At 46.8% G+C, this 21,614-nt stretch overlaps 1 protein-coding gene across 1 annotated transcript; it reads left to right on the top strand.

Annotated features, from left to right (window-relative positions):
* The first annotated feature begins 931 nt into the window (after positions 1 to 931).
* On the top strand, positions 932 to 19,966 carry LOC125959397 (uncharacterized). The gene is made up of 8 exons (XM_049692220.1): positions 932 to 2,115; positions 3,656 to 5,275; positions 10,392 to 10,503; positions 12,769 to 12,935; positions 13,022 to 13,141; positions 17,311 to 17,502; positions 17,589 to 17,724; positions 18,627 to 19,966. The coding sequence occupies exons 1-8, from the start codon at positions 1,866 to 1,868 to the stop codon at positions 18,676 to 18,678; spliced, it is 2,649 nt and encodes an 882-aa protein (XP_049548177.1). The 5' UTR covers positions 932 to 1,865; the 3' UTR covers positions 18,679 to 19,966.
* The last annotated feature ends 1,648 nt before the right edge of the window (positions 19,967 to 21,614 follow it).

Raw genomic sequence — 21,614 nt, 5'->3', positions numbered from 1 at the left:
TACGTAATTTGCTCACTGGAAATGAAATGAAACATGCCAACAATATCACCGGCAACTAACCGCATACCGCATACCCTCACAGTGCCCCCTCGAACAAGAATGTGTTTCGTGGGGAAGGGGGCCGGCCGATGCAGCAGCGACCAGAGCAGAGCCGCGTCATGCAACTTTTACATCGCCACCGAACAGACAGAAACGCTCGTGTTATGCTGCTACTTGCTTCTGGTACTGCTGCTGCTGCTGCTACTGTGGCTACTGAATGATGTATGTAGTTTTATTGTTGCTCTCATTTTAGTTTGGTTTTATCTCGGGCGAGAGTTTGCGTAACGAGAGGGAAGCAACAACCAGAACGGAGCTGACTGCCTCAAGACGGATGATTGGTTGGTGCCGTCACGTTCCTTTGCTAGCTCTGCTCAACAACTGCTCTTCGAACTGCTCTATTAGTGCTCACTCCGTGTGGAACACTAGCTGTTTCTTATCGATTAGTGTTGGCTGACCAGGAGGCAGCTCATTAAGGAGAGAATTTTCCCATAATTTATGCGAAAAACATGTTCATTCAGGGGAATCGTTTTTGACGAAAGAATTCAGCGTTATCTTTTGTCTGAATTTCATATTAAACTTAAACTTTTCAAGGATTTTTTTATGTTAGGATATAAATTGGGGAATATTTACGGAAAGCGACAATGATGGTATTAATTTGATGGAGGGGTCAAATTTTCAAAACTGCACTTTCTATGGTGTTCACCGTATAATTTGATATTTACAATCTCCGTCTCGAATGATTGGAAATTTACAAATTCATACTCTTCGGTAAAGTCCTCTGTTTGCGGATAGCCTCGTTCAGGTTTTTTGAAAAATTTCCGCCCTAAACTTTAACTTTAGATTTGCCCTAAAAATTCAGCTCTGCATAATGATAAAAAAAAGAATGCGAATGGACTCTTCTCGGGGCATTTGTCTGAGAAGAGGCACACTTTTTTCCTTCATATCCATAATTTACAAAAAATAACCAAGATGCGAAACAAACAAAAACGAATATCATTAAAATAATTTAATACGTAAGCCAAAGGTTCGTCATGTGGTACATATTTCGTAATCGCAATTCAATTCGTTAGGGGAGAGGGAGGTCTGTTAATGTCTATCAATCGTTCGCCTTCACTTCTCCACCGCTTAACGAGTCTCGATCGAGCAGATGATTTGTGCAGTCCAACCATTTTGCTTCCTTCTCTTTTTCGGTTTTAATCATCAATTTTTGGTTTTGTTTTCCTTTTTTGGCTTGCGCTTTCCCCGTAGTCACAAACCACCACCGGCCACACGCGATCCTTCATTCATTCCCGCCGCCTGCCTCCGTAGCACATTCGTCAACGCGCACGTGTTCTCGTGTCACCGGGACGTTTGTCCCGCGCTAAATCTACGCTCGTTACTCCCAATCCCCGCCCCTCACCCGAGTCTTCAGCACTCCGGAGAGTCTCGATTTTCGGGGGCCAAAAAGTGGGATGCAGTGCGAGCTGCAAACGTGTGCCTCTCTGGTGGCAGTAGATTTAGGACGTGAGTGCCCACCACCGGATGCCACCAGCATTCTTCATCTGGCGCCCAACAAAAGCTGGAGCTGTGCTGAGACCACTTATAGATGCTTAGATGCTTCTTCTCGAGCGCGAACTCTGCTATAACATGTTCTCTCTCTCTTTAAACACCCCTCTACCCGAATACACCTTCCCCATTACCCCCTGGTTTCCTCTCCTTTCGCCTTCTTTTAATGCTGCTACCATACGGCGTGTACACACGACGTCGTCGCTGTCATCTCTCCCGGTCCGCGGGTAACTCGGTCGGATGCGCAATCCACCGTGTTCCGCGTAACACAAATCGGCCCCATGCATGCACGATTGCAATGGGCTGCAGGTGGTGGTGCTCGTAAGCGTGACCTGAACAATCTGTACCAAGTGATCTACTACGGTGACTCGCAGGTCGAGGTCGGTAAACCGTTCTCGATTTCGTGCATCATCAGCATCGCCAATCCGGTCGAGTGGCACAAGGACGGCGAACCGATCCGGAAACGGGCGAGCAACATTCGCCACGGCAAGGACGAGCATAGCTACATCGAGAGCGAGATGGGGATCGCAGGTAATTTGGTGGTGGCAGCGAGTGCGCGACCGGACCAGGTCCGGTCCACAACATTTGCTCGCGCTCTCACATTCAGTAGTTCACATCATGCTGTGTTGTAGTACGTGCAGCATAGCCAGCCAGCATTTAGCGGTCAGTAGCTGAAACATCCAGCAAGGAAAAGGGCATTTGAATTTTGGAAACACACGCGCCACGGGTACTATGACACCTAGGTAGCTAGGAAATCGGGCTAATGGTTGGCCTTCAGACGTGTCAGAAACCGATACAGACTCACTCGTACCGCGATCTGACGACCGACTTCACGTGACTCCGGGACTCCGTTCGTTGTAGCATTACGCTTCATCCAGACGGCAAAGAGAACGATGAGAATGAGATGAGAATGAAAAAGTTGAGAATGTCAAATCCATACAAAGAAGAATTTTTCCGCTCGTGCAGAAACCGAGAAAGGAGGGAATGGAAAATTGAAAATTGAGCTGCAATCTACCTGTGAAACAATGCAGTAGGCGTTATTTGTGTAGGCAACAGTCGTGGTTGCTAAGAAAAAAATACCTTTGGAATCGTTAGACAGCGCCTCAAGCGGCAGCTCGAAGAATTACTCATGTTTAAAACGAGAATAGCTCACTTCTCAAAAATTTTAGCAAAAATTCTCGCCTTTTTCATTCTCAGCTTTCTCTCTGCCGTCTGGATGCAGCGTTAGTTGATCACTAGGATACAAACGTTACGCGTGCGTCTAGACGACAGCGAGAACTGGGAGAATTGGAGAACTCTCAAACTCCAAACTGCAGAGCACACAAGTGCAATTGTCATGCTTCGTTAACAAAACAACAAATCGATGACGTTTATTTGCGAAATTGAAAGTTTTGCTCAGTTTGAGCAAAAGTTCTTCCAGTTCTCTGATCAAGAAGCGTTAGTCGCGGTCGGTATCTGTAGAAAGAGAATACAGACTAGAGCGATGTAAAATGCATGCTAGAATCACATACTTATCACCTTCAACATCATCAGCATCATCATCATCATCATGATCATTAGAATCGTAAGCAGCTCGAATAGTAGATTAAACAGACACTCTGGTGTGTACAGCAGATCGATAGAGCTAGTTTGTAAAGGTAGTCCAGCGGCCAAAATCTAGAGCAGTTCGTGATTGGAGAACAAACGATTCCGATTCGTCCATATCCGGTTGGACAGAAAAATTGGCTCCGAAAAGGATCACGCATCTTGGTAATAAAAAAAAGGATGTAAAGCTCGCGTCATCTCTGGGAGGCGCCATTGAACCAAGACACGACATACATACTACCCCCTACTTAGCGATAGAGAGCCGTCATCACCAACACCACCACCTCTATCACCACATACATTGTAAAGATTCGCTTGCCATACGCACACAACACCCTCCTGGTGGTGTAGAGGACAACTACTAAAAGCTTGACAAATAGTAGTGGAGCCCCGCGAGAAGCGTGTGTATGTGTGTTTGAAGAAGTTACCGGAACCAAATTGATCCAAAACCCGATTCTCTCTTCCCGGTGACTGGGGACGGGGGCAGGCAATCGGGATAAGATCGAGGCCTCGATCAGCGTGCAGCGTGCGCTACCGAAACACCAGGGCAAGTATCAGTGTAACGCGCTGTACAAGAACTACCACCAGCTGTACGTGCTGCGCAATGGATCGCTGCTCGGTGGTTCGGCCCATGGCGGAGAGCGGAAACACGAGGAAGAACCGGCGGTCGTCGCCCCATTCCCCGTGTCGCACGGTACCGTCCGATCCACGCTGATGGCACCGCTCTCGATCGAGCATCATCATTTCACGACCGCCGTTGCACTAGCACCGGCCGCCATGGACCGTGATGGGGATGGAGGACGGGAGGACGAAGAGGTTGTGGTGATCGCGCACCAACCACCCCACCAACCACCCCAACCAGTCCAACCACCACAATCAAAAGCAGGCCACAGTCCGCATCACCATCGGCAACAAGCGGCCAATTCGCCATCGTCTGGCTCTGGGCTAGTGACCGAGCGAGGTGGAACCGGTGGTGGCCACCGGCATCATGGCTCGGATAAGAAACCGCTTATAACGCAACCGCAACCACCGTACACTCCCAGCAAAGAGGACTCGAAGCGCTTCGTTAGTCAGAAGACGACGATCGATCAACAACCAGACGAGCCAAGACGAGGGGAGGAAGCGACGGTAAGCAGCGGTGGCGGCGGCAAAGTGATGACGGTGGTGGCGCACGGTAGCGGCAAGATCCATCCGTCGGCCGGACGTACCCAGCAGCAACGTCCACCACCACCTCCACTGATCGAACCGAAGGAGGAGGACGCGGATGAAGACGAGGACGGGGACGTAGAAGAGGAAGAAGAAGGAGTATCGGGCGTTGGCATGGACCACGTTGGCCACCGAGCAGCAGCACTCGATAAGGAGATCCGCGAGAGAGAGGACGATGATCAGGAGGAGGACGAGGAAGACGAACAAGAGACGACGTTGATCGTGATCGATGGAAAGCCACTCTCGATCGAGGAGGATAACATTGAGCGGTTGATACAGAACAAAACCGACATCAGTGGCATCATACGGGTGGACAGTCTCGAGGAGGAGGTAGCGGAAGGACTGAGGCTGGGTGTTGTGCCAGAACGGGCGGAGGTGCCCACGACGGACACCGCGACCGGCGGCCATTCGACGGCCATCGTTGTCGGTAGCAGTACGGCGCTCGCCACAATCATTACCACCACAACGATGCCACCAACAACGCTAACAACAACAACAACAACGAATGCAACCGGCGCTGCGCAGGATAATGGCGCCAACACTCATCACCGTTCTCACCATCACCAACACGAGCATCATACAACGCTGAAAGCAGCAGCAGCAGCTACCACAACCACCACCACTACCACCACCTCCACTACTTCCACCTCCACCACTACCACAACTGTCGCTACCACTACTACCGTGGCTGCCGGTGAGGATATTAACACACACACACAAAAAAACGTTGCTCTTTCTTTTCGTTCGCTCTCTTCTTCTTCCGCTATTTCGGTTTTTTTTTCCTTTCTTTCATTCGTTCCGATCCCGGGCAGCAAAAGTCGTATTGTTGTGCGATTAAAAAGAAAGAATCGGAAAACAAAATGGATGATAATTTTGTTGATGCTAGCTCCTAGAGTCTATTGTTTGCTCAGTTAAGGCTTTAGGCTCGCTCCGCGCAACACAGTTTGTGGTTTTGTTTCTATTGTTCTGTTTGTTTTTGGCTAATCCCCCCGAATACATGCTAGTACATGCCAGAGCGTTCGTTGTTTTGCGCTGCGCCGTTGTTGTTGCGAACGATCGTTTCCTTTCAAGTGTTCACCATTGGCTTCAGATGATCCAGATATGGTATAAACGAGATGTGCAAGGAGACATCAAACTATTTTCCCAGACAGTTGTTGGTCCCGACAATTTTCCCGTGCCTTTCGCTTCCGATTTCATTTCGTTTTTATGCGGTTGTTTCGGTGTGGTTCTTTGCTCTTTCCTGTTCCTACGTTCCTCGCTTAGTTTTCCTAGTGGCTGTGTGTTCTGTTGCGTTATCGTTAAACTTCACAATAGTTTGTGAATGCGCACGTGTTACCGTCTATGTGTGAAGTAGTTTACACGTTACAGCTTAGAAAGCGTTTCTTATTGTTACTGAGATGGGCGGAGGGACAAAAGAAAGTACGCATCCAGTGTGTTGTCCACTTCATTCACCCACTTTGTGACCTACTTGTTACCATGTTTTTTTTTATGAGTTTATTAACGTATTGCTTATGTCGCCTTATTTTATCTAATGTTCTGTTATTAGTGTATCTTGTTCACTTGTTCTGTTTAATTGGTTTTGATTTTACATTATTGTTTTTTGATTTCATATTTTACTTCTTCATTTTCGCTTTATTGCTCATTCCTCCTGTTCTCAAATGCTCTGAGTATCCAATTGTTTTCCAAATACCGTACCATCGAACAGCTAGAAACGAAGGGTCCATACTCTTTTCTCGCATTCTCATAGTGGTTAAACGGTTTGATTATCAAATTTTGTACTTTAAGTTAGGCTTACGCTAGTTCAGCTACTTGTTGATACTGTATGTATTAAGCTTTAAGCGAAAGAATAAAGCGAATCTTTTACATACTCTCCTTTCTTCCTTTTTCTTATTCTTCTCGTTTGCTTCACTGTTTGCTATGAGACCCCCCGGTTAGCCTTTCATTTCGTTTGTTGGTTTCTGGTATATAATACACATACATCTCTATCGCTCCCTTTAAAAAAAAGCATTTCACTTTCTATTGCACAGGAAGCATGGGAACAAACGTTTGTTGGTGGTTGCCTTGATACAGCGGGCCCATTTCTTCAATTCCCTTACCATATTCCAAGTAGCAACAGGGACTTTGAAGGGAAAGAGATAATATTTTTCGCCCCTTTCCCGGTTTTGCATCCCCTTTTTTGGGAAGGGGGTCGTCGCGGTGCGTCGGAAGAAAATGGTGATTTTCCGGGCTGTGAATCAATTTGAATGTTCATTAGCATACCGCGAAGCTCTCGAGCCTGTAGCACAAGGGCATTGGCAAAAGAGAGAGCGGTGAAGAGCGACTACACGCATGTCACGGTCCACTTGATCGTAAAACACAAGCCCTCTTCATTCTCCCGTCGTTTTCCTTTTTTTTTTCATCCTGTAACATATCAGGTGTGCGTGTGCTGTGTGGTGGCACTCGGAATGATAAGGTGTGCGTAAGGCAAAAAAAGGATAACCCGCTCCAAAGGTGTCCAAAGAGAAAGCGAAGCCTCATTCGGTGTGTCTTGTGTGGGGTTCTCGAAAACACGCAGCACAAAATAAGGGGACCCTTGGCACCATCGCGAACCTGTTGACTGCCCGGAACAGCACACACACACACACACACGCGTACCCACACACGCGTGCACACACAGGGACAGGAGACGTGTTCACGTGCGAAACCGCTTCGTCGTGCTCGCATCGAAACATTAGCATAATTAGGTCAACACACGCTTCGCCCGATGAGGCAGCACTCTGACTGGGCGCACGTGTCTGTGTGTGTGTGAGTGTGTGTTTGCATGTTTCGCCTCCACTTCCATCGACCCTCATTTGCGCCGCGCGGCCAGGGGTGATAAGAAATGGCGGCCCCCCGGCAGCAGGTACACGACGCGAACTGTCGCGGATGTGTTCCCCATGAAAAGTGTTCACAATTATGGTGCGCACACGAGAGTGCATAGCATTAACTGCCGTCGTCCCGGTGTCGCGCGCGAGCTCTAGAAGAAGTCATTATCATAAATATTGCACGAAAGGGTGGGTCACACCCTCTGCCACCACCAGCAACACACCACCACCGTGGATCGATCCAAAGCCACGGCCCGGGAACTGTTGCTGTTGCTGTCAGTTTTAATTGCGACACGCTATTGCCCGGCCGGCCATAGGTGTGTGATTGAAGCACCGTTTCCTATTCCGGAGTGGCGTGTGCGCGCGCGTCACCACGCTTCTCGCAGCGCAGCATAATCAGTCGTGTCCGAGTACTTAGTGTATCCGCAAGTTGCATCGTTGCATTAATTGATTTGACAAACACACGGACGCACGCACGCACCGAGGTGCGATTATATTATTCTGCTTCACTCGAGGCTGTGACCAACGCGATCCGAGCTCTCGATGCTCGACCAACATGTGTTGGTTTTTGAGCAACATCGAGGGGAGAAAAATGAGAAACGAAATCCGACACCTTCCGAGGGAGGAAACGGCGGACGTAAATGAAGCCAACGCACGCATTCCTTTTCGGTTGTAAAAATGGCTTGCGCAGCAGCTGGTGTGAACACGGAATCATACGGATGTCGGACCCGGGTTGTATGCGGTAGTAATGGTTCCGTGCTGCTCTTTGATGTCTACCCAACTCTACTGCTGCTGCTGCTGCTGCTCTGAGTTTCTTTCCCCCCAAAGTAACCGCTAGCTCCTCAGTTCTATCTTCACAACCGCGCAACCATTTCGTTGGTTGATGTGTTGCTTGAGAAACGAACGTTTCATATTCGATCCAAAGACAACGTCGCACCCCCCGGTCACACCTTGAACTCTGGCAGTTCGCAACCAGCTTCATCCGGTTTGTACCGATTCCCATGCAGCGAAACCGCTTTCGACCGGCGAGTCATTCCGTTACCGGATATTGTTGTGAATTGTTTTAAAATGCCGACAACCAACGGCCAGCAGGTCGGCGGGGTCGTCATCACGCGTTCGAAACTGATACTGATGGCCCTCATCGTCCTGTTTGATTAGCGAAAGCGGCCATTGTAGCGCATGCAATGTTGGTGGTCAATGTTTGTACAACAAGCGCCGCCAATGACCAATTTAATGACCACCGTCGCGATGTGCCTTTAAGGGGAAAAGCGGATCAGGATCAGCTCGTAAACGAGAGAACGATGAGGTGAGAGACACAGGACATTGTTATTGCATAGTAACCTCTCTCTCTCTGGTCCCACATCAATCGATTGTCCCTCCCGGTGTTTTATCGAAAATGACGAAATACGGTGATGCACGAAGCCACCTATTCCGAGCCAATAACCAGCCCAAACGGCCAAAGATTCAACAACTAACACTCCGTCTCTGTCCCGTTTTCAACACGAATGCCAAACCTTTACGCCGAGCAACGGCTCCGGTGCCGGTGATCCGCTGTAAACAACGGCAAATTAAATATTTATTAATTTTATAAATATCATCCCACCCCTCGACCGACCATGGCAGCGATCACACACACACACTTTCGTGCTGTTACTCTGTGTGTGTGCGTGTGTGCGTGTGTTTGGTTCGTCTAAAACTCCCCCGTCCATCGACGACGACGACGACGACGGGGTACAGCAGAGAGACGACGCCAAATTAAAAGCCAGATGACTGCGGTTTTCATTAAATAATCATCGCCTCTTTCCCTCTCGTTTCTCTCACGTACCACTCGTTCGCTCGTTCGCTCGCTCGCTTTGGCAGACAACGAGCGGCAGTAAAGCTCGGTCCATTTCCTCCCGATCCCCCGGACCTAGTGGGAGGGGGTGCGTAATCCCCATCAAAATCCCCATCCTACCCCATCGGTTGTGTGCATCTGGTTGCTAGGTTTTTTTTATTTCCCTGCGATCTCTGGCTGCCCACGTGCACACGCTCCACGGCGTATTGTGTCCCCGGCCCTCTGCTGCTCTTGGAGCACTTGGCACTGTCTGTCTGTCTGTCTGTCCGTTCGTCCGTCCGTCCGTCCGTCTGTCGGTCTTGCGGTCTTCAAAAATTAAGACCAAGATAGAAACGGAACAGGTGCTCGTCTTGTTCTGGCATTTCGGAGAATGTAGCATGGAGTCAGGACCAGGCCAATGCCATAAACCAGCGAGTGATGACTTAATCATAGCGTTAGGTAGCGTTATGGATGCTACTGCTGAGAGAGGCACTGGTCAACTGATTATCCGATGCTTCCTACCTTCCGGATCCGCTCAACAGATTTCAGTTTCGAACGGATATTAACTTTTGCGCGCCACTAAAAGTGTTATGTGAGTTCCGGCAACCGGTACGAGGCGAGGTGTACCTACCTTTCCCCGGTCCACCTCATCTCCTCAGTGCTTCGATTCGATTCAGCTTCGCCTCGAATCCGTTAAGCTCAATATACATAATTTAGAATGCTCTTCGTTCCTCTAGTAGCCAAGCGCTGCCGGGGAGGATTCTTTGTTTTACTAGTTTCGCTTGACGATGGTATGCGTGTGTGTGTATATTTGATGATAATAGTGCGTTTGGAAGTGAAATGGGTTTATTTCGTCCACCGTTCCATAGCCTGCTGCCGCTATATTACGGTATATTCTCTCGTTTTCTGCTTCCTTCCGTGTCGCCGGTTGCTCGATTGCACCCCGTTTTCGCATGCACTTTTCCCTTCGTTTTAGTTTTTTTTTCGCTCGGGATTCTAGTCCTTCTTTTTCAGAGCATAGTGCATAAAAAACACGTTTCCACTTTTTTTTTAGCTCGTTCTTTACTCTCTTACTCCCGTTTTTTCTCGCTTCTCTTCACTCTCTTTCTCTGTATTTCTATATCTATACCACTCGTTATTGTATGGCTTGTGCTTCCTACTCCGTTCCTGCCTATTTTTTTCTTCTCTCTTTTCCATTTTCTACCCCTTTCCTCACTCCTTTTGAAATTTGAAATTGAAAGGAGGGTGCGGTTGGGGCCGTCCAGTCCAGTCCAGTCCAGTCCAGTATTCCCCAGATGATTCAATTATGCGCGATGTATATTAATAGCTTTTTATGTCTGATTTCTGTGCTCCATTTTCAGATATTCTGAAGCCTACCTACGACGATGCCTCCAAAAGACTAAAATTTTTCGATATAGCAAAGCCGTTCACGCTCGGGTGTAATGTTACACAGGATGGTTTGGAGTTAAGTTGGTAAGTAGCGCATAATACGTGGTACGCTCTATTTTCACAATCTGCTTTCTGTGTGTTGTTGAGAGTAACATCATAGTTATACATGCAGAGCTACACATTAACATTTTTGTTTAGCGCGACATACAAGCTCATACACGGAGCGCTTCACACATCTACCTTGCGCCACTAACGAGTGTGTCATGCAAGCTCGAAGAATTTCGCTTGATTTCCGTGGATTCTTGGCAACTGCTCTACGGTCGTTCAGATTGTTACACCAACATTCAAAAATCCATGCATGAACGTAGATGTCAACCTTTATAGCAGATTTATTTGGTCGTCGTATTTCATGGCTTGCCTTGCCTAAACTAAATGCAGTTAAAACGAATCACCATCAAGGTCACAAACACATTTCCTACAATCGATCAACTCACCATAACTTATCTTTCTGCCGGTAAGGGTGCGGTTGCGGATCTTATCGTAATGCGTTTCTTTGCACCAGCACCAGCACACCAGGCACTGCAACCAGAATACAGCATTCCCTTCCCTGCTTCCGCCACTTCAAGCAGGTGCTGCACTGACTCGTGTGCGCCGTACCGCGAGCACAGATGGCCATTAATATTTATCAAGCTCTCTTCGGATCCTTTCCTTTCGCCCCTGCGCCAGACTCGTTGCTCGGCTTGGCATTGCAAGACGCTAAACGGCTTCGTCTTCTGCTTCTACTTCTTCTTCTTCTTATTCTTCATTCAATATTATACCGCCTTTGCTCCCCATCTTTCAAGTGGTGCATCTGGTTGCCGATATCTTGTCCTATGGGAATATTGATTTTTCATTCAAAATGATACACAGTGGTGGTCTTTGTGGCCGTGTGTGTGTGTGTATATATATACGATCGTCTACTCTGGCTCTCGTGTTCAGATTAATCTTTTAAAATCCGCCACCACGTGCCGGGAGCGCAAGAACAATGTTGAGGTCAGCTTTCCTCTGTCCCCCCTCTTGGTGGTGTCGAGCAGCCAGAATTCGGCAAACGGTTTGGGTGAATACAAAACGAACCGCATGCTCGAGCTCGACCACATGCTATCGCTCACTCTTTTTCTCTCACTCTATCTCTCTCTCTCTCTCGTCAGTCAGCACCGAAAATCTAGCACAAGGCGCCTCCATCGCAGGCGACGGGGTTGGGGACGTGGAATAAAAAATTCAAAACATAATCCCACCGCCGCGACGACCGCTTCTGTCGCTACAATATTGATGCAACAAGATTATTGAGATCTTTTCTCTCCTCACGCGAGGGGTTTTAAATGAAAATAAAACCGATGAAAAAAGAAATAGCAATGGGAAAAAAGGGGGAGAGGAAAGGTCGGAACGCAAACATCTCATTAACACCGAACCAGCCAGCCAGCACACGCCCGCACTGACGTCAGAGAGCTGAGGGAGGATGTTCAAGCGAAGAACAGCGAAGATCTCTCCATTGCTTTCAATGTTTTTTTTTTGCGCTGCTTTGCTCGCATGAATGGCTTCTCACAGACACACTAACTTTTGTTGCCGTCGTCGCATAGCCAAACTCCGGATCGGCAAAAGCGTGGACCCGGAGGGTGGCAATAATTTTCTTTCCCTCGCCTCCTCATTTCGTTCCCCGTGTGACCGGGCAGGAACTTGACCTAAATAATTTCCTGCAATAATCCGGCTGTCGTCGGAAGTAACGATGACGCTTTCGTGCTCTTCGATCCCCGCCATCGGCGTTCAGCGGAACAAGGCAACCGCGAGTCTGCACCTCGGCATCATATTTTATTCCACTTTTGCCATTCCAAAGTTCTCCAAGAGGCAGCATAAGAGCAGCTGGGCCACTGGAAACTTTGAAACGCAAAGATTATCTTTCAAATGTCTTTGCCGTCCGTCCCGGTATGCCATCGGGGGCCATCGAGAGTTCCACCTTTCCCAGGCAATTGGTTAGTGGTTCGTAAAACCAGCCATTCTGCTGACGTCAGCATGCAGTAAACGGAATGTTTCGGATAACAGCACTGCTGCTGCCTTCGGGTAATTAAAGATGTTGTCCAACTAAGTAGCCGTATGCCGCAAAGTGCAGGCGTATGTAATGCTGTGCGTACTTGGATGAACATTTCCAAACGAGGAAAGGAAAGAGCGTATTGACGCAAGTAACCATCTGTGCTATGTCTGCGCAAGAACATAATCTTTCGCGTTCTGCAGCGTTCCTGTACCCCGTCAGCATCGGTTCGGAGCGGTACCGCATACTAATCGATTTTTTCTTTCTTGTGATTGTGCCGGTTTCAGGTCAAAAGACGGTAAAAATGTAAGTGAAATCGAGTCGCTGAAGGGTCGCTTCAATCTGATACCGGCGGAACGGAAGTTCATCATCAGCCGGGCACTGGAGACCGACGCCGGCGTGTACACGTGTAGCGTGCACAAGCTGAATGCATCGCAAAACATTACCGTAGTTGGTAAGCGCACAGCTGGTCCCAGGTGGTCCTTTCATCTGTCATCAGCCTTTTACTAATTATTGTGCTTTAATTGGTTTTACTTGCAGCAAATGTTCTTGTTAAATTTGAGAGCACGGAGGTAGGCAAAACCAACATTGTGGAGGGCGAGAAGCTATCGCTTCACTGTATAGCCTACGGTTCGGAACCGAAGATTACCTGGATAATCGGTAAGTTATGAAACCAACCGAACCGAACGCTTCCTTATTCGCACCTTCCACGTCCACAACACATTAAACACACGCGCATGGTTCGTATCGTGCGTCCGGGAAGCGTCCGTATCAAAAACACACAAAATCATCTTCACAAAATCCCACTGACAAACCAACGAAGCGAGTGTCTCAGAAAGATGAGCTATACGAAGCCGCTCGGTAGTAGTCGCTGCGTTTGGGATGGTTTGGTTCTTGTCGGTTTCCTTTTTGTTACCGCGGCACAACCATAAATTTGTCGCGCATCGTTGATGGTTAAAAATAATGGCCCCGAACCACCACCACCGAAATGGTTGTGCTAATTGCAATCTGCAAAGCCGCCGGTCTGAGTTGAGTGGTAGTTGCTCTTGCTGGTGGCTTGCTTCAGACGACGCAATAATGGAAATTTTCGACGGCTCGCCGCTTATGCTATGATGATTTCGATCTTGCACGTTATAATTTTGAAAACGTAAACACGGAACTGCAATAAAGCGGTATCAGAAGACTGATTAGCGAACTCTTTCACGATTTCCCTCTCTGTTATTGGAATGTGGTCGAAGTCGCACGAAATGTCTTTCATCGGTTTGTGCTTTTATTTCTTAGACATCACTAGCCCGCCAGCCAGGTGGTGACCAGCTGCGCGTAGAGTCCATTAGCTGCCTTTTTTCCATCGCAGAATAGCACAGTTTTGCCTGGTGCCATTGCGCCAATCGCGTTGCTCCTCTGGTGGGCGGCAGAGCGAATGGCTTCACAATGCGACAAGGGCTTCGGACCGAGATACGACGAGGTGAACAGACGACTCATCGTTGCTTGCGCGCGCCAAGCGAAAAATGGGCTTCTCGTAGTTTCACCTTGAAAGCATGATATTGTCACTATTTTTATGCTGGACTGTATGGAGAGGCGAGCGAGGTCCCCCATATGGCTGAAATGAGGACACCGAAAGCAAGACGGTTCTAGGGGCGATGAGATGTACGAGTTGAGTGGTTTTGAGCATAGCACCAGCAGCAGCAACACCCATGGCACCGCTCATTCTGCTCCAAAACGACAATATCGAGACGATAGCAGCTAGCGAAAGGTGTACAGCAAGGCGGCGGGTACGGATGGGGTTGTTTTTGGACGAAAATATTCGTCGCCATAGCCCTATTAATAGCACACACAAACGATATCTGCTCGATCTTATAAGCATTATCAGCTTAATTTAAAATTTATTTTTAATACATCGCGTGCTCCCCTCTCTCACACACCCATCGTGCGACGTGTGATTGTGTCTTTCGCTGCTTTTTGTGTATCCGCGTGGGTTTTCAGAGGAAGCGTGCAAATAGCAGGAAGGGATATGCCATAAGAGATTTTCTTTTCATTTCTTCTCTGTCTTTGAATCGCGCCATGCCTATTTTGGAAAGGGACACGCTGAGCCAAGCAGCCTTCCATTTTGGTGTCTGTCCACAACCGTGCTCCTTGTGTACGATTTTAAAAATTAAAATGATATTTTTTCTCTTCTCTACGAACACCTGACAATTTGTTAATCCACTTGCATATCATAATAAAACCGTATCAATGTCATTTTAAATTGATTTGCTCTGTGGCAAGTTAATGACACCCAGTACTCTGATTCAAAACTCATCAGGGGCCACATATTTCGATCCGATTGATCATTAATCGTATGAACAAATAAACATAACCGCCAAGCCCACCATCAGCAGCTAGGGAACCGGCCTCCTTATTGCAACTACCTCCCCCAAAAATCATCATCCGCCATAAGATTAACGGCGTTCTTCCGAATGATTGACGTGTACTGCATGATGGAACTGATGCTGCTTACCCACAACTGGTGCACCTCTGTGCCTCTCATTGCCGACAATTTCTGCCCCAGTTCCAGCACGACGGCTCATAAAATCGATTGAATTTATGTTTTTATTTAGAAACCCAGCTCACTCACGCTCGTATTGATTGAGTGAGAGTGAGCTACAGCGTGCGATTGTGTGATGCCGAAGGTCTAGTAGTTTCACCGTCGCTGCGACGTCCTATGTGTTGCCTCGTATGGTTTTCCATTCAAGGCAGCAGTCACCAGGGCAGGGCGGCCGGAATTTAGTGCAAATTTTGTTTATGGCACAGGACGTAAATTTTAAATACAGGAAAGCGCACACACACACACACACGCACCCACAAACTGTCTGCTTTTCCACAATCCCTGTACAATCCACCATCCAAGATATAAACAACGTCACCGTCGTCATCGCTCTGCAGCATGGCGTGCTGTGGTGTTTTGGTGTGGTTAGAACGTTGAGGCGGTGCTCTGTAGTGAAACACCGCGCAGCAGATAAATATTTACTACCCTGTCAGCGACGAGTATGACAACTTTCGTCGTCGTGCCACGCGCGCTGGTATGTGCTGCGCCCTAGAGATATTTCTTTCGGCATCATGGTTCTGCCTAACCGCACACAAATCACACGTGCCGTTGGAATGTACCTGCCTCGTCTGTTTGCTTTGGGGCAATTATTTGTGTTTTTATATAATTTTTTTCATTTCTGCGCATGTTATTTAGGAAAAAGCAGAAGACCTGATTCCGGTGTTTAAAGATCGGATGGTGGCCAATCCTATGTTCGTTAAATTTAGGTTGTTTACGTGAATTGGTTTGTCGCCACATCTACAGTTTCTCTTTTGAGTAAGCTCAGTTGCAATTGCATGCAAAACGCGGCATTTTATAACGATATCGTTCAAAAGTATCATAAATAAGTCAATGATAAGATCAAATGATACTCCAACGTTTCGCTAAAACTTTAGAAATGTTTCCATATCTAGCCATCGATACTGATGAAGTTTTAGCATCTTTTAACGAATGATAAACGCCGATTAGAATGAATTATAAACATGATTCGAAGCAAAGCCGAGGGATACAGATTTTCTAATAGTTTTTAGCATTTCTAATATGCAACTGTGCTTCTCTCCCTAATTATGTCGGACAGTTCTTTGGCCATTGCCAGTAAATTTCAATTATTCGTAAGCCGCTGATGCAGGCATTCTACGGGAAACACCACGGCTCAAAATAGTTCCCGTTTAAAATAGTGAGTCTGGAGCACGCCAGCTGCTACGTGCCCCTGTGGAAGTGGTTTCGTAATTGATCAAATTTAACACTGCTGTCCCATCGTGCACGCACCATCGCTACGTGGCCAGCCTACTAGCCACCCAGCAGCAACAGCAGCAGCAGCAGGGATGGGATCCTGCTGTTCCGTTAGGTTCTACGCTACACAAAGCAGCAGGTCCGGCGCCGTCGCTGCGTGATAGCACCCCGCGACCACGACGCCAAGAATGGAGGGAGGAAACACATTACTCTTGCGTGATTTAGAAGCGACAGCCAGCAGGGAACGGTCACGCAATCTTTTCGGCATAAATTAAATTGCTCGAGAATGGTGGTAGCAACATGGATTCCCATGCCCCCAGCACCGCTCTTAAAGTTCACTGGCGCGCACTGGATGCAACAGAGTATGCAAGTGGCGCGCCGATAATGTGTTCCACAGCGTCTAGCCAAGGTGTAGGAGTGTGGTGTTTGTTCCTTGGCCTTAAAGAATTCCACCTGCTCGTTGGCACACTGCTCCGGGCCCGGTTGCGCTTATAGCGAATCGATTGAAGGCTGGATTTCTGTTTGCCATATCGCAAACGTGTGTTTGGCTTGTTGGTTGGTCTGACAAACTCGTTTTCTAAGGCCGCTATGTCACGCTGTGAGCCTCTAATGGACTTTTGTTTCTCCTTCCGGTGCTTGTTGATGTTAACCATCATCATCATCATAAGCTATTCAGACAAACCATGCTACATGGACTGGGATGTCCGCTAGAAGTACCTATTTAGCTATCTGAAAGTTGTGTGATACGACGCTCAGCTATGCCTAACCGGATGGGGCAGGGTCCTTTCTAAGAGCGTATTACGTGACTACCACGGCGAAATCTTTCCGGAGGCCACTCTTTCCACTTGTACGCTAAGATGATGCTTCAGACTTGGCAAAACGTGTGCAACAGTGTGCAGCGATACCGAGAGTGGTGACACACATGATAATACCCAGTAGGTTATCTCCCATCTTAACTTTCTTCTCTCTAATATGCGACAATATATCCTGCACAAAGATCTCATCAACGCTCTTTTTTCCATTTCTATTGCAGGCAACAATACTTACAACGCGTCGAAAGATCGCATCGTGCTACAGGAGGACGGAAGAGGTGTAGAGAACGCGCTGCTCACCATCGAAAGCATAACGCTAGATGACTACGCCGACTTTACCTGCGAGGCGCGAAACAATGCCACCGATGTCACGGGCAAACCGGCAAGGGTCACGATGACCGTTAGAGTTAGAGGTACGAATGCTCGTCCGACAAGGCAGCATTATTCTCCCGACCTATACTAATGATCTGTCGCATTCTTTCTTGCTATGGCATTTTAGGCAAATACGCCGCACTGTACGTGTTCGTTGGTATCATTGCGGAAGTGGTTGTATTATGTGCGATTATTTTAATATGCGAAAAAAGACGTAACAAGACAGAGATCGAGGAAAGTGATACCGACCAGAGTCCAGACCAGTAAGTAATCAGCATTCCTCGGCCAAGTAAATCCCAACCGTTTGTGTCAGTCTGTGTCTGTGTTGTATGTATCGGCGTGCACCACTGGGTGACAGTGTATTGAAAAGTGATAGTTTTGCTGCCGCCAAACAGAAACCTTCCATCCTAGAAATTTAACTATCTACTGTCACCCCTGTGGTTGGTTCGCATTCGCTTTATCGTACGTCTTTGTTATTCCCATCTCCCTTAGGCGTTAAAAATGATGTAGAACTTTATGTGTCATCGTGTTCTGTTTAATGATTTTTTGTGTTTAATAGATTTTATAAGCCCAACCTTTTACCCTCATGCGTATCACGCTTTACTTCTGCCTTGATTCTTGTGCCTTATGTGATTTTGCTTTTTTATTTACCTGATCACCCACGTTACGTTCTGTAGTGTTTTTCCAGTATCGCTTAGATCTCTCGCTCAAAACCACACATTACACAGTATGTCGATGTTCCAATCGTATCGGGTTGATCGTGCTCTAGCTAGGGAGTATTACCATATGTCTTGCATTTCCTTTGCCAGTTGTTACTAACCGTTAGTAGCTAAGAAGAAACAACTAAATCATCCATTACTTGAAATGTCTTAAAAATGCGTTCCACTGAACTCTAGTTGTAACACTATTCGTTACTAATTGAAGGCTATACTCTTTGCTAACGCGGTTTATTGGAGCTGCAAATGAAAAAATAAAATCAAACACTTGCGCAACCTTGTACCCGTTAGCTAATCTCTGTGCCGCTGTCAGCACTAACAAATCTGTTTGCATCGTCCTATTAACTGCGCCCTTTAATCGCCAGACCAACTCCTAAGAATGCTCCTCCTAACCGATGCTACCTTTTTTTCTTTCTTTTTTTCTTTCTTCCTTTTCCCGCTTCCCGCAGAAACAAGAACGGCTACAACGGTAACGATTCCGAACTACGCCAAAGAAAGTAAACACACACTCGTGGGCACACGTTCGATTCAGTGCCGCTCTGTGGTACATTCGAGTGTACCTACAAGTGCGCACGCATACCTTTGGTGTGTGTGTGTGAGTTTGGTTTTAACGAGCACGAGGTCCAAACATTATCATATTTTTCTTTTTCGTTGCGGCTCGATTTGGTTACTTGTTTCGAAGAGTTTTTTACTCGTAAACCGCACATCTCAGATGCTATGCAATGTATGCGCCGTACTTTAATGCCCGAAATTATTGAGCGTTACTTTCATCCCTTGTCGTTTGGCTCGCTTCCCTCTATTGGCCAAGCAACTCTCGGAATCACCTAATTTAAACAATGCACCTTTAGCTATATAACCAGCCAACGGTGCTGCTGAAAGATTTGGTATCATTTACTAGGGGAACATATCCAATTATTCTTTCCTACCACGACGATAATTGCGCGCTCCAGCGTAAGTTCGTAGCTCGTACTTAAAGAATTCACTGTTGCTTCACGCGATGGGAAGCTACCCTCTGAAGCCATTCTTCTAGAACACAAACACGTCACGCCAATGGCTAACGAAAATCAAAAACACTTTGCGTACTGGTTTTATGATCAAGTACGGAATAGCGCCATACTTTCACAAAATCGCCACTGTTGAAGGCAACTGGGGCGGAAGTTTGGAATTCGAGCGTTTGCCATTTGCAGCGCTTAATCTACGCGCACGTCGCCTGTTATTTAGCTTTGTCAGTATTTTAAAGGAAAACGAAACGGAACAGATTCAAATTCGGTTACCAGAAACATAAAATAGGAATACATAAATAGTGTACACCGCCGTGGTGTGTATTTAGTGCCGAGTAGAATCTCAATAAAAAAGACTTTGTTCTTCTAACAAACACGTGTGTACTACTTCCCTGGCCTATTTGCTGTGAGATTCGCTTCTGCCGATTAGTTCTTACGGGTAGGAGTCGAATCCTATCGGTGTGTGCCGTTAAAACTAATTGGTGGTATCAAATTCATGTTTAGTTTTGTCGGAAAGAAATATTTCCTTCACTTGCTCTGCTCGACAGAATACACAACCCATCCACTCGTCTCAGTTTCATCCATGAAATTCCCTCGCCATCATTGTTTAATTGTTTTGTTATCAACAAACATGCCTTACAAGCTGATTGCATGATTCCAAATCGTATCCCAAATGGTTTCTTTTGCATCTTAGCAGCTATGATTGATCCAATTTTTCTGTTTCTTACTATGTTGTTTGCTATATTTATTTGCCGCTCATATATAGCTTCGGATATTAGTTTGCTATTGCAAGATTACTTGTTGCGAATGACGAACTTTTTACGGCAACTAAATATTGTACTCACGCGCCTTGTCGCCGGTCACATGAAATTTACGCTGATTTTCTCTCTTTGTCTCTCTCTCTCTCTCTCTTTCTCTCTCTCTTTCTCTCTCTCTCTCTCTCTCTCTCTCTCTCTTTCTTTCTTACTCATCTTGTACTTTCTCTGTCTTGTACTCCGTGGTGAATATGATGATTTGAATTTCAATGCGTTTGTCTATCTTCTCTTTCAATCCACAACCACGATCATCACAACTCTTCTCTGACCATCGTGTTTCCTACAACCGAACCAATATTACAACGGATTTGCAAATGGACGGTTTACGATGGCAAAAAAAATATAATGAAACCACCACGTGGCTTCACTTCAACACAACATCATTGTGTACAACGTACACTACCTATAACCTACCGAATGCGAAACTCTGCCCATCCGACATATGCTGCTGTGCGTCCTCTGTGTGTGCTGTGTGTTTCTGTGTGTGTGTCTGTGTGTGTGTGTATGTGTACATATTGGGTGTTTAAATGTCGATCCCTACCGCACGATGCATTTTACCGTCGAACGATCTTGCAATCAGGAGAAGGCGAAAAAGCTCGCGAAATTACAACTAATGATAAGCGCTGCAGCAGCAGCGGGGGCCGTACAGCGAAGATCGCTGAGGACGGTGGCCACTTCAAACTCGTATGAATGGTTGACGATTGGGTCATGTTTTTTGCAACTCGGGCGAAACGGCATTACCCGCTGCATGAACCTACGCTGGGGAGAAACATTCGATAAACCATACACACACATCCAACCACAGATAATACTCATCTTACAGCTGATCATCGAGATGCTCGCGTTCGTCGATCATCGAACGCTAATCGTTAGATGAATAAGGTGGTCGTGCGTATGTTAAATGCGGCATGAGCGTACGGATAAAATGTGCGGAAACGAACGAACGAACAAGCGTAACCGCCTAATTTAAAACCTAAGTTACTTGTAAGCAAAAAAGCGCAGCGCAACGGACATCTTGGCGGATGCCCCATCACTCATCACATCAATCTGCGGATTAGATTAAAAGACATTAGATTAAAAGTCGATAATGAAACACGATAAAAACACTTAAAAAAAGGCGGGTGAAGTAGGAGAACGAAGAGGAGAAAGAATGTACACGTACACCCGAAAATGCTGTTGTAAAGGGAGGCGTGGGAGAATGTGAGGGTGAAGTGAGAGAGAAAGAGAGCATTAGTGAAAAATCTAAAGATAAAATCAGAAAATCAAAGCAAAATCTGTCAGAATCAACTCGCTTACTAGACAAATTCCGAATGTGTCGTTCCGACAGGAAAGGCACACATAAGCAAGAATGTTCTGAGGAAATTCCACAGAAAGAAGGAAAGAAAATAACAATCCATCGCGTATAGTGTAGCGATCTTATGATGCGAATCTTCCTAAAAACAAGATTCTACGAACTCTGCTCTTTACGATCCGTATAACGCCAAGTACTGGTAGGCCGCCAATCAGCAAACACTGCAAGTTAGAACAATCGATTTCGGCACCAACGGACGAAAACATCACAGTGTGCTGTGGCAATGGATTGGTGTTGAATACTGTATGAAACTGAAACAAACAGTGTGTT

Source organism: Anopheles darlingi, chromosome 2, assembly GCF_943734745.1.
Source record: "Anopheles darlingi chromosome 2, idAnoDarlMG_H_01, whole genome shotgun sequence".
NCBI lineage: Eukaryota > Metazoa > Arthropoda > Insecta > Diptera > Culicidae > Anopheles > Anopheles darlingi.
This window is presented reverse-complemented; position numbering and strand designations above follow the sequence as displayed.

Coding starts and splice junctions, on each gene's coding strand:
- LOC125959397 (XM_049692220.1), top strand. CDS start 1,866: ATGCATGCACGATTGCAATGGGCTGCAGGTGGTGGTGCTCGTAAGCGT. Junction 13,142..17,310: donor GAAGATTACCTGGATAATCG/GTAAGTTATGAA, acceptor TTTCTATTGCAG/GCAACAATACTTACAACGCG. Junction 17,503..17,588: donor GATGACCGTTAGAGTTAGAG/GTACGAATGCTC, acceptor ATGGCATTTTAG/GCAAATACGCCGCACTGTAC.